The sequence below is a fragment of the Bubalus kerabau genome, chromosome 1, assembly GCF_029407905.1.
Source record: "Bubalus kerabau isolate K-KA32 ecotype Philippines breed swamp buffalo chromosome 1, PCC_UOA_SB_1v2, whole genome shotgun sequence".
NCBI classification, from domain to species: Eukaryota; Metazoa; Chordata; class Mammalia; order Artiodactyla; family Bovidae; genus Bubalus; species Bubalus kerabau.
In genome coordinates this window covers 20,810,938-20,822,677 of record NC_073624.1, presented here as the reverse complement: position 1 = coordinate 20,822,677, position 11,740 = coordinate 20,810,938, and the positions used below count along the sequence as shown (strand labels likewise).

The following is an 11,740-nucleotide window of genomic DNA, read 5'->3' as shown; positions in this document are numbered from 1 at the left end:
CATTTGATTATTTTTTTTTTTTTCACTTCTGAATTATTATTTTATAATTTAGTGAACTCCTTTTTTTTCACTTTATTGTTTTGGAGGCTCATTACTATACAATATTGTATTGGTTTTGTCATACATTGACATGAATCTGCCACGGGTGTACATGTGTTCCCTATCCTGAACCCCGCTCCCACCTCCCTCCCCATCCCATCCCTCTGGGTCATCCCAGTGTACCAGCCCCGAGCACCCTGTCTCATGTATCAAACCTGGACTGGCAATCCATTTCACATATGATAATATACATGTTTCAATGCCATTCTCCCAAACCATCCCACCCTCGCCCTCTCCCAGAGTCCAAAAGACTGTTTTATACATCTGTGTCTCTTTTGCTGTCTCGCATACAGGGTTATCATCACCATCTTTCTAAATTCCATATATATGTGTTAGCATACTGTATTGGCGGAGAAGGCAATGGCACCCCACTCCAGTACTCTTGCCTGGAAAATCCCACAAATGGAGGAGCCTGGTGGGCTGCCGTCTATGGGGTTGCACAGAGTCGGACACGACTGAAGTGACTTAGCAGCAGCAGCAGCATACTGTATTGGTGTTTTTCTTTCTGGCTTACTTCACTCTATATAATAGGCTCCAGTTTCATCCACTTTATTAGAGCTGATTGAAATGTATTCTTTTTAATACAATATTCCATTGTATATATGTACCACAGCTTTCTTATCCATTCATCTGCTGATGGATATCTAGGTTGCCATTTGATTAATTTAAAGCCAACTGATTAAAGGTCTTATAGTTACAAAGTCCCCGGACCTTTGTCATACAACATAACCTAATCACACAGTGCTATGCCACCATATACACAGGTCCCATTTAAAGAAAGGGAAATATAGACTTCCCTGGTGGCCCAGTGGTTAAAAATCTGCCCGCCAATGCACGGGACATGAGTTTGATCCTGGGTCCAGGAACTAAGATCCCACTTGCCACAGGGCAACTAAGCCTGCGCACCACAACTGCTAAGCCTGCACACCCCAACTACTAAGCACTCACACAACAACAAGATTCTGCATGCTGCAACTAAGGCTCGACACAGCCAAAAATAAATGAATGAATAAATACATGTTAAGAAAAAGATAGGGACTTCCCTTATGGTCCAGGGGCTAAGACTGTGCTCCCAATGCAGGGGGTCCGGCTTTGACCCCTGATCAGGGAATTAGATCCTGCATGCCGCAACTCAAGGGTTCAAATGCCACAACGAAGACCTGGTACAGCCAAATTAATAAATAATAAAAGTTTATAAAAACGAAAGGGAAATAAGAGCTTGTTTCCCTCATGGCTCAGACGGTAAAGAAGCTGCCTGCAATGCAGGAGACCCAGGTTTGATCCCTGGTTTGGGGAGATCCTCTGGAGAAGGGAATGGTAACCCATTCCAGTATTCTTCCCTGGAAAATCCCATGGACAGAGGAGGCTGGTGGGCTACAGTCCATGGGGTCACAAATAGTCGGACAAGACTGAGCGACTAACACATACACACATACCAGAGGATGGGAATCTTGGGGGCTTAAAGGAAGAAATATCTTTCTTCTCACTTCCTGAGTATCCAGAGCTATTTCAATTCATTTCCATTTACCAGATCTTCATAAAATAAACAAAAATGCTCCAAATTCCCACTATGAGAACAGTGACTAAGGGTACTTTTTAAATACTTAGGCTTTGCTACTGTGTAACCATTGGAAGATCACTTAAATCTTCTATCTTAACCTTTCAAATATTGTATCTCCAGTAAAACAAGAAAATAATCTCTATGTTACTAGTCTCCATTTTCATTCCATTCATTGGCTCTTTTTAGAGAAGAAAACCACCCCTTTTCCCCTTTATTCTTGTGGAAAACTCATTCTATTATGTATTGTTCCTGCTGCTGCTAAGTCACTTCAGTCGTGTCCGACTCTGTGCGACCCTAGAAATGGCAGCCCACCAGGCTCCCCCGTCCCTGGGATTCTACAGGCAAGAACACTGGAGTGGGTTACTTGTCCTTCTCCATTGTATGAAAATGAAAAGTGAAAGTGAAGTCGCTCAGTCGTGTCCGACTCTGAGCGACCCCACGGACTGCAGCCTACCAGGCTCCTCCATCCATGGGATTTTCCAGGCAAGAGTACTGGAGTGGGGTGCCATTGCCTTCTCTGTTATCAGATATAGGGTTGCAAATATTTTCTCCCATTTCTACTATTGATATTATGCAAATTTAATTGTTCACAATGTCTTCTTTCCATCTTCCAGCTGAATTTTGGGATAGTGGAAGACAGAGATTATCACTTATAGTTCAGGGAAAAAGGGAGAAATTTTAGCTGAGCCATTTAGTATTTAGTTCCAAATGCTATTAGGCTTACTTTACAATCTAAGAAAAACTTATCACTGATCATTTTCGCAGATGGAAAAATTGGTGCAAAGATAAATTCTCCACAATCACAGAATTAGCATGTGGCAAAGCTAAATATTAGACTCAGTTTTAATTTGACTTTGATAGTATTTGTCAAATGATTAGGCTAGGGTTATAGAGACTATTGGACAAATAATAGACTTGACTGGTCTTACTTCACTTCATTGCAAATTCCTTGAACTTAGAAATCTGTATAAATCTACTCTAGGTATAATGTATTCGTGTTATCCTAAGTCAGGACTGGTCCAGCGAAAACCAGCCCCAGTATATTTCAGGCTCTTTGGCAGAGATGACTTACAAAAAGTGGTCTGGAATTATGCTAATCCATCTGTTTACACATAAATTGAATTTATAAAAAAGTGTTACTTGTGCTAGCAAATATATATAGTTTCTGACTAATGTTGGCATATGTTTTCACTCAAATGGGTTTTCCAGTAGATGGGAGTACATACTTAAAGAGATAATAAAAATTGTTTTGGAAATATTTAACTGGCAACTTTTGTTTTTTCTGCTTTTAGTATAAAATACCCTAATTACACCAAATATGGATGTTGCAAATATTCCGAGTGTGTGCTTAAATACTCAAGTTGATTTTATTGAACTGGTACAAATGACTTCACTATCCCTATTAGCATCTTACTGCTGCTGCTGCTAAGTTGCTCCAGTCGTGTCTGACTCTGTGCGACCCCAGAGACGGCAGCCCACCAGGCTCCCCCATCCCTGGGATTCTCCAGGCAAGAACACTGGAGTGGGTTGCCATTTCCTTCTCCAATGCAGGAAAGTGAAAAGTGCAAGTGGGACTCTGTGGTGATGGGCGGGGAGGGGGATGATTTGGGAGTATGGCATTAAAACATGTGTAATATCATATAAGAAATGAATCCCCAGTCCAGGTTCTATGCAGGATACAGGAAGCTTGGGGCTGGTGCACTGGATGACCCAGAGGGATGGTATGGGGAGGGAGGTGGGAGGGGGGTTCAGGATGGGGAACATGTGTACACCCGTGGCAGATGCATGTTGATGTATGGCAAAAGCAATACAATATTGTAAAGTAAAAAAAAAAATAAAAAAAAATCAATACTAGTATTGTGAGCATAATAAAAGCACTATATTTACAATAAATTTCAGAATATTTTTTTAAAAAAGTGAAAGTGAAGTCACTCAGTCGTGTCCGACTCCTAGCCACCCCATGGACTGCAGCCTACCAGGCTCCTCCGTCCATGGGATTTTCCAGGCAAGACTACTAGAGTGGGGTGCCATTGCCTTCTCCAATTCGCAACTTAGCCCCTGGTTATTAACTAGATCTGGCAATTCTTTAATCCTACCACATTCCTATTATGGGCCAGTGATCCTCCATCAGATCTAGTGTCACTCAGGCCAATCCAATAATCTGTCTGGCTTGTGGACTTGAGCCATTACTTTTGTTTTCCCCCATCCTTTGATAATAAATCACATGATCAAACTGTGGGATTCTCTTTGAACATAACCATGGAAAGCTCCAGCTATAGTTTTCCAGGGTTCAGTTTAGTCACTTAGTCATGTCTGACTCTTTGTGACCCCATGGACTGCAGCAAACGAGGCCTCCCTGTCCATCACCAACTCCCGGAGTCCACCTAAACTCATGTCCACTGAGTCAGTGGTGCCATCCAGCCATCTCATCCTCTGTCGTCCCCTTCTCCTCCCGCCTTCAATCTTTCCCAGCATCAGGATCTTTTCAAATGAGTCTGCTCTTCGCATCAGGTGGCCAAAGTATTGGAGTTTCAGCTTCAGCTCAGTCCTTCCAGTAAATATTCAGGACTGATTTCCTTTAGGATGGACTGGTTCAATCTCCTTGAAGTCCAAGGGACTCTCAAGAGTTGTCTCCAGCACCACAGTTCAAAAGCATCAATTCTTTTTTATTTTTTATTTTTTTAAATTTTATTTTTTAAACTTTACATAATTGTATTAGTTTTGCCAAATATCAAAATGAATCCGCCACAGGTATACATGTGTTCCCCATCCTGCACCCTCCTCCCTCCTCCCTCCCCATACCATCCCTTGGCACTCAGCTTTCTTTATAGTCCAACTCTCACAACCATACATGACCACTGGAAAACCCATAGCCTTGACTAGATGGACTTTTGTTGGCAAAGTAATGTCTCTGCTTTTTAATATGCTGTCTAGGTTGGTTATAGCTTTTCTTCCAAGGAGTGTCTTTTAATTTCATGGCTACAGTCACCATCTGCAGTGATTTTGGAGCCCAAAAAATTAAAGTCTGCCACTGTTTCCCCATCCATTTGCCATGAAGTGATGGGACCAGATGCCATGATCCTAGGTTTATGAACGTTGACTTTTAAGCCAACTTTTTCACTCTCCTCTTCCACTTTCCTCAAGAGGGTCTTTAGTTCTTTGCTTTCTGCCATAAGGGTGGTGTCATCTGTATATCTGAAGTTATTGATCTCTTTCCCGGCAATCTTGATTCCAGCTTGTGCTTCATTTTTTACCATTAGTATACATATTCCCCCCTGAAAATACTAGCTCTTCTAGCAAGGTTGAATTTGTGCTCAAATTCTTTTCAATTGGTTACCCTAAGAAAAATCTATCAAGGTTTTTCTTCCTTCAGTCTCCTTCCCTGTATCATTAGTAGAATTCTTTGGTTGCATGTAACACAAACAGTAAAAAAAAAAATTTTTTTTGGCTGTGCCAGGTCCCAGCTGCAGCATGTAGGCTTTGTTTTAGTTGTGGCATGCAAACTCTTACTTGTAGCATGTAGGATCTAGTTCTCTGACCAGGGATGGAACCTAGGCCCCCTGTTTTGGGGGTGCAGAGTCTTAGCCACTGGATGACCAGGCAAATCCAAAGAAAAGAATATTTTTGTTATGAGCTAATGGGGGTGGGGGGAATAAAAGCGTTTTGTGTTTTAATTTATCTGGGCTGCAATGGGTCTTCATTGCAGTATGCAGGCTCGGTAATTATGGCACTCGGGCCTAGTCTTGGCATGTGGGATCTTACGTTTCCTGACCAGGGATCAAACCCAGGTCCCCTGCACTGGGAGTCTTATCCACTGGATCACCGGGCAAGTCCCAAGATAAAAGTTGTTGTTGTTGTTGTTTTAATATGAAATTCCTTAGTCAATGACATGTGGAAATATGGAATAATCCTGTCTGTATTGAGAAATTTCTCACACACACACATATGCGCACACACAGTGATCCAACCAAAAGATCATCTGAAAGGAGCTTAAATAATAAAACTGAAAGGAAATCAAGAAAAATTCAGATTCAGCAGGTCTTGAATAAGATTTCAATAACCAAAATTTACAGAATTCAAGGACAGTATTTATTAAATACTCAACTATATGCTAAGAATTATACATGTATTATAGTTTAGCTACTACTTAGACATTAACCTAGTAAAAAGCAAGTACAATTATTTCCATTTTTCTTATAAACACTCCTTTATGGCTTGCAGGTGACTTCTCAAAGGCCATGTAAACAGTAAGTACTGAAATCAGAATTTGTATCAAATACAAAGGCCATTCTTTACCAAAAGTATGATAGCTGCCTCTGTGTATACATGTATGTTATCAGATCCCCTACAGTTTAAATAAACTAAGTCAGACATGGTCTCCAGTCACAAGATTAAAACATAGTGAGCAGTGCTATGACAGGTGTATGCCAGAGCCTTGTCAGAGTAACAGGAAAAAGGCTGCACTTCTTCAGAGACAAAAACATGGCAACAATTATTCAGCATGGACAGATATACTGAGATGAAAGGGGTAGGAGAAATTCCACATAATACATGTTTTAGTGTCTGTCTTTCTGCCAAAAGTAATAATCATATCAGAATATATTATACAGAGATCAGTCTGTCAAGAACCAAGGAGTTCCAGCTTGCAAAAAGTGAAGAAGAGAAACAAGGAATGACCCATGTGGAACAAGCCTAGAAATACGGACTCAAGTGAATTCACACAAAATGCAGTGGGCAGGGATAACTGACAGAAGAATGAATCACACCCCATGCTGTTTCATTCCCAGTTCTGGTGTTTTTATTTTAGAAATAAAGCACATTGAACCAAACACTGGAGAGCTACTGTTGCCTTGTTTTGTGTTACTTCTATCCTCCATTTGAAAAAGTATCCAGTCAAGATCAATCTTCATCCATTCTGTGAGACCAAAAGAACCTAGAGGGCAAAAACACATACAGCTCACTCAAACCACAGATTTAAATAGTATCTATAAATAGGATGAGAGAAAAGAAAAAGAAGATACACAGGGTAGCTAATTTAACAATAAAAAATAGTAAATTGTCTGCTGCTAAGTCACTTCAGTCATGTCTGACTCTGTGCAAACCCATAGATGGCAGCCCACCAGGCTCCCCTGTCCCTGGGATGCTCCAGACAAGAACATTGGAGTGGGTTGCCATTTCCTTCTCCAATGCATGAAAGTGAAAAGTGAAAGTGAAGTCACTTAGTCGTGTCCGACTCTTAGCGACCCCATGGACTGCAGCCTACCAGGCTCCTCCATCCATGAGATTTTCCAGACAAGAGTACTCGAGTGGGGTGCCATCGCCTTCTCCATGTAAATTGTCTAGACTGCTGCCAAAAACCATAACCGTATCTTTTTGTAATCACCACATTTTACCTTGGTGATCTCAACTGACAAAAGGTCTAAGGTATATCATTCTTACTTGTCAAATTTACTTGACTCTTCTTCAGAAGAAACTATTCTTATTTCCTGGAATTTTCTTTCTGCAATCAACAGTTCATTTATAGGTCCATTATTTTATCTATTTTTTTCAAGATGTTGCCAATAATACCACAGCCAAAATTTTGTTTTTGTCCCTGGAGTTTTGTGACTTATTTCAGTTACACATCAAGTAAGCATATTTTTCTAATGACTGATTTAAACTGTACTATAGAGATATGGGCTTCCCTGGTGGCTTAGAAGGTCTGCCTGCAGTTCGGGAGACCTGGGTTCGATCCATGGGTCGGGAAGATCCCCTGGAGAAGGGAATGGCAACACACTCCAGTACTCTTGCCTGGAAAATTCCATGGACAAAGGAGCCTGGTAGGCTACAGTCCATGAGATTGTGAAGAGTCAGACACAACTGAGCGACTTCACTTTAGAGAGATATGTGCTATCTTACAAAAATCAACCTAATTTTAGACACTGAATTTTATATTGTTATAAATAACAGTTATACAAAAAATGTGTCAGTAATATTACTCCCTAACAATCCTATCATATAGACAACAGTGTTTTATTTTAGTCAGCACCAAGAAGAGAAAAAATATCACAAAAAGTTACTGTAACAAAATGCCTGAACAAACAAAATTAAACTTAAAAGGTTCTTCCTCTACTGCTCCAGACTACATTTTCTGTAAGTTATTCAATGAGCAATAAATTTTGGCTCCAATTAAGATCCAAGCTGTTGATTTTTTTTCATCTCTAAAGCACTGACATCTCCATATACTAACCAAAATGTGACAGATCTCTTTTTAAAAATTTAGAAATTGTAATCTTATTAACTGAAGCCATGTATTCTTATGTTCCATTCTAATATATGTAAAGCTGTGTTTAGCATTAATCGATTTTTAATAGGTGACTTTTTACACCATTTTTTAAAAAAAGAAAATTCACCATGTATTTAAATGATGATATCAGTTATTTCAGCTTCATGTTACTGTAAATCCTTTATTCCAAGTATACACAATCAGTCTACTTAACTATCTACTTCTTCCATTACTAGCATAGAAATCTGTCAGAAAAAGAAATTCAGAATATAATGCTCTATCTTTGTTGCAGATTGTTTTGTTTCTCAGAACAGAAACAAAGGTAGGCCAGAGGGGAGATGAAGTAAAATCCACAGGGACTGAGTGAGAAAGAGAAGCACGGAGAGACAGAGGTAGGAGAAATACCAAGCCAGTGGAAGCACAACCAGAGAAAGAGGAGAGGGAAGGAAGAGCCAAATAAGCAAGAGAGAAGGTGGATGTGCAGAAGGGACTGATGGGCAGACAGTGATAAGGAAATGGGACTAGAAAGGAAAGAGATGGCAAGATCATTTTCGGCCCCAAACTTTGTCAAATTATATAACTTCTGTAGTTATCCCCCTAATGCTCCCCCTAAAAATGGGAGGTTATATTTACTATGAGATAGCATAAATTTTTACCATCATTAAAGTCCCCATATGGAATATGTTAGCACTTGATGGGGGAAATCTTTTCACAATAAGTATCAAATTACCATGTTGTACACTTTCTTAAAATTTTATCTGTCACTTATACCTCAATAAAGTTGAGATAAAAAAAATTTACATGTATCAATATACTGGAAGTCTCTAATTTTACATATTGCTATTTTTCTCCCCTAATTTAAAGAATGATAGTACTCTAGGACAAATTCATTCTACATCAAAAATTTATAGCCATTCATGGTTACGCACCACAGTAATTTATGGAACACTGGTATCAGACTGAAAACACATTCTTGAAATTAACTTACCATTTTAGAGTCAAGATCAGCAATTGCAGTCCTGTTTCCATTTCTGCCCTGTTGCTGGACATGGTATGTCACGTTCTCTCTCTTCTCCTATGCAGACTGCCAGTAGCCATCAATCTGAAGAATTCTTTCTTCTGCTGCCACCTACCAGTTTATTTCTCTGCTGCAGCAGAAGAGTATATAGAAAAGGTTCTTGCTTACTAGTCACATTAAATAGAAAGCTTCCTTTGTTTAACATTTCATATTTTCACATGTGCATGAACTTCCTGTTTCCCTGAAACCTCCCCGCCAAAAGTTAAAACAACAAAAATCCCAATCACAGAAAATCAAAACAGGTATGATCAATGTTCATGCTGAGCTGGGGGAGGGGGAGAGATTCAGACACTCAGCAGTTGCCATCTCAAGGAGCCATTTCTTGTCTGTTAACACTTTTCTTCTTCACCTGTCCCTACAAATAATAAATGCATAACTTAACATTTTGACTAGGTAGTCTACAACTCCTGCAAATTTTAAGTTCAGAGACTACCAAAAGACTCATGGAAGATGCAGCAATAAAGGAGCTTTTAAAAGTAATTCTAGAAACTAAGGGTGTTAGGTGCTTTACCTGCTTGAGTTTTCAATGTTCTGGACTGCTTATTGCCCAATGGCTCTGAATACATTAAAACACGAACACATACGCCACCTACATTTAAAATAGGGTAGCATTTGTATGCCCATATAAGCAATGGGTGTATTTTTTTTTTTGCAAAAGAGTAGTAATTTCATTAGGTCTTTTTAAAAGGACTGACCACCAAAAAAAAAAAAAAAAAAAAAAAGGCACATTTTCTCATACTGTAAACATACATAGAAGAATTAAGGCAAAAAAAGGGAGACACAGTGACAAATGTAATAACTGTTGTAGAACTGGAAATTAATACCACAAAAATGCTTTTTCTCTTTTTTAGTATCCTGAGATTCACTTGTATTCGCATTTTCCTTATTACTGAGGTCTAAGTTTCATTTATTCTTTATTAGCTACTAAAGAACAATATGCAAGAATGAGCTAGTGATAATAATGAACTAGTAAAAATGGCATGTTTTTGTTCCACCCTCCCACTACCTTTACTCCCGAAGTAAAATCTTTTTTGGTCAACTTAAAAAAAATTAAGCAAACACTGACATAAGCACTAAAGAAAGGCTGGTCAACAGTGGCACTGCAGTGACATTGTTTCTGCTTTTTCATTCCTTCCCCCATCTCAAGCCCCACCCTTTGACCTCTGGATATGGGATGAGCCTGAGCAGGAGAGTTGCTGATGTCAGGACTGCGCCGTTCCCACGGATGCTTCTAGAGGCCTGCTGTGCTTCTGGGAACTGGGGCACAGGGATGGCTGTCTGACTGAAACCTAAAACAACAACAATTCACCCCACCCCTCATGTTCCCAAACCACACAACAGCAGCCAGGTATATACGCTATATAAGGACCATCTAATATAGTTTGAATATAGTGAAATCTGAAAGTAATCATTCTTAACATGTAAGTGATCTTCAGGGAGGGGGAAGTGGGGAAGGCAGCGGAATGGAGGTTCACAATCCTCCACGTTCCAAGTAATCACATAGTATATACACTCTAATGCTGGCCATTCTTATCAGCAACAGAACAAGGTCCTTCCATTCAAGCCTATTTAGTATACATCATAAATTACTGCATGAGTGCAGTGGGATTCCTTGGTTAGTAAATTTCAGTTCAAGATATAAATATTTTAAATCTTAAGATGCTACGGGAATGATTATCCCTACCTCACAGGAGTGAACTGAAGCACAACAAGTTAGTACCTTATTAGTAACTTATTATATGCCTTTAGCAGTAGAAACCACATTACAAGCCAGGATTCCCTATTCACTAACCTGGAGGGTTATCAGACTTACAGCCTTCTTGGGATAGGACATCCAAAGAGAAGTTTGGAAAGGTCTTGACTTCTGCCACTAAAATCCTACCTATCAGAAAGAGGATTATCTTCCAAAACTCATATTAGAGCTAAACTTCAGGAAGGACAAGAAAAAGAAGGAAAAGGATAGATGGACTGGGATAGACAGAGGAGGGGATAGTATATTAACTAACGGGAAGGCTGTTAAAATGGCTAAGTTATATTCCTATTTCGGCCACTAACTTTACTCCATGGAATTAATAAATTGCTTCAAGAGCTTGTGCTTCAGAAGTGCCCTCCAATCTATTCAACCTATAACTTTTTGAATGTTTAAACTATTACTTCATGATGTCTGCTGACATCTACCTCTTTGTGAGAACTAGTGTTTCAGAAACACTAAAATCATTTGTTCTGAAATTATGCTGCTCCTGAAATAAACACTCTCTATTATCTTGGTCTCATTATCTTTCACTTTTATAATGAAGTCAGAGAAAGAGAAGCACTACTAAGGTCAACTGAGGGCTATGGTGAGTTTTTACCATATATATAACCTAGAACCTAATTTTACCTTTTCAAAACTCTAGTTTTCCATACCTGTCAACTCCTAATTGATGTCTTTATACTGTGAGCTCACTGTGTATTCGGAACACCAACCTCTGAAAAAGCTTAAGCCAGAGTAGCACAATGGAAGAAACATACAAACCCAAAACAAAAACAAAGCCAAAAAAGTCACACTCTGAAATAATTATAGACATATATGCAAGAAACGGAAAGATCTAAATGGCTAAAGCAAATCCCCCAAGAAAGTTCTGAGTTCATCCCAACTAATTCAAACTTTACCCCCAAAGGTTTTTCTATAAGTAAATTATTTGCTAGATGAATTTACACATTGTTTTTTGAAACAAAAGTAATTACAAACCCATGG

The 11,740-nt window shown here is 39.3% G+C and overlaps 1 protein-coding gene across 12 annotated transcripts in view; it reads right to left on the bottom strand.

Moving 5' to 3' along the window:
* Window positions 1-6,430: 6,430 nt before the first annotated feature.
* Window positions 6,431-11,740, bottom strand: part of RIMKLB (ribosomal modification protein rimK like family member B) — a 134,727-nt gene continuing 129,417 nt past the window's right edge. For 9 of the 12 annotated variants that reach the window (XM_055570076.1, XM_055570069.1, XM_055570071.1 and 6 more), the window contains 2 exons: window positions 8,914-9,592; window positions 6,431-6,593 (listed from right to left, as the gene is read on the bottom strand). Coding sequence is in view for 2 of the 12 variants with exons in the window: in XM_055570090.1 (XP_055426065.1) it covers window positions 9,569-9,592 (24 nt within the window). In the remaining 10 variants the exon portion in view is untranslated. The remainder of the gene's footprint in view (window positions 6,594-8,913; window positions 9,593-11,740) is intronic. The other 3 variants (XM_055570064.1, XM_055570097.1, XM_055570058.1) reach the window with 2 other exon arrangements.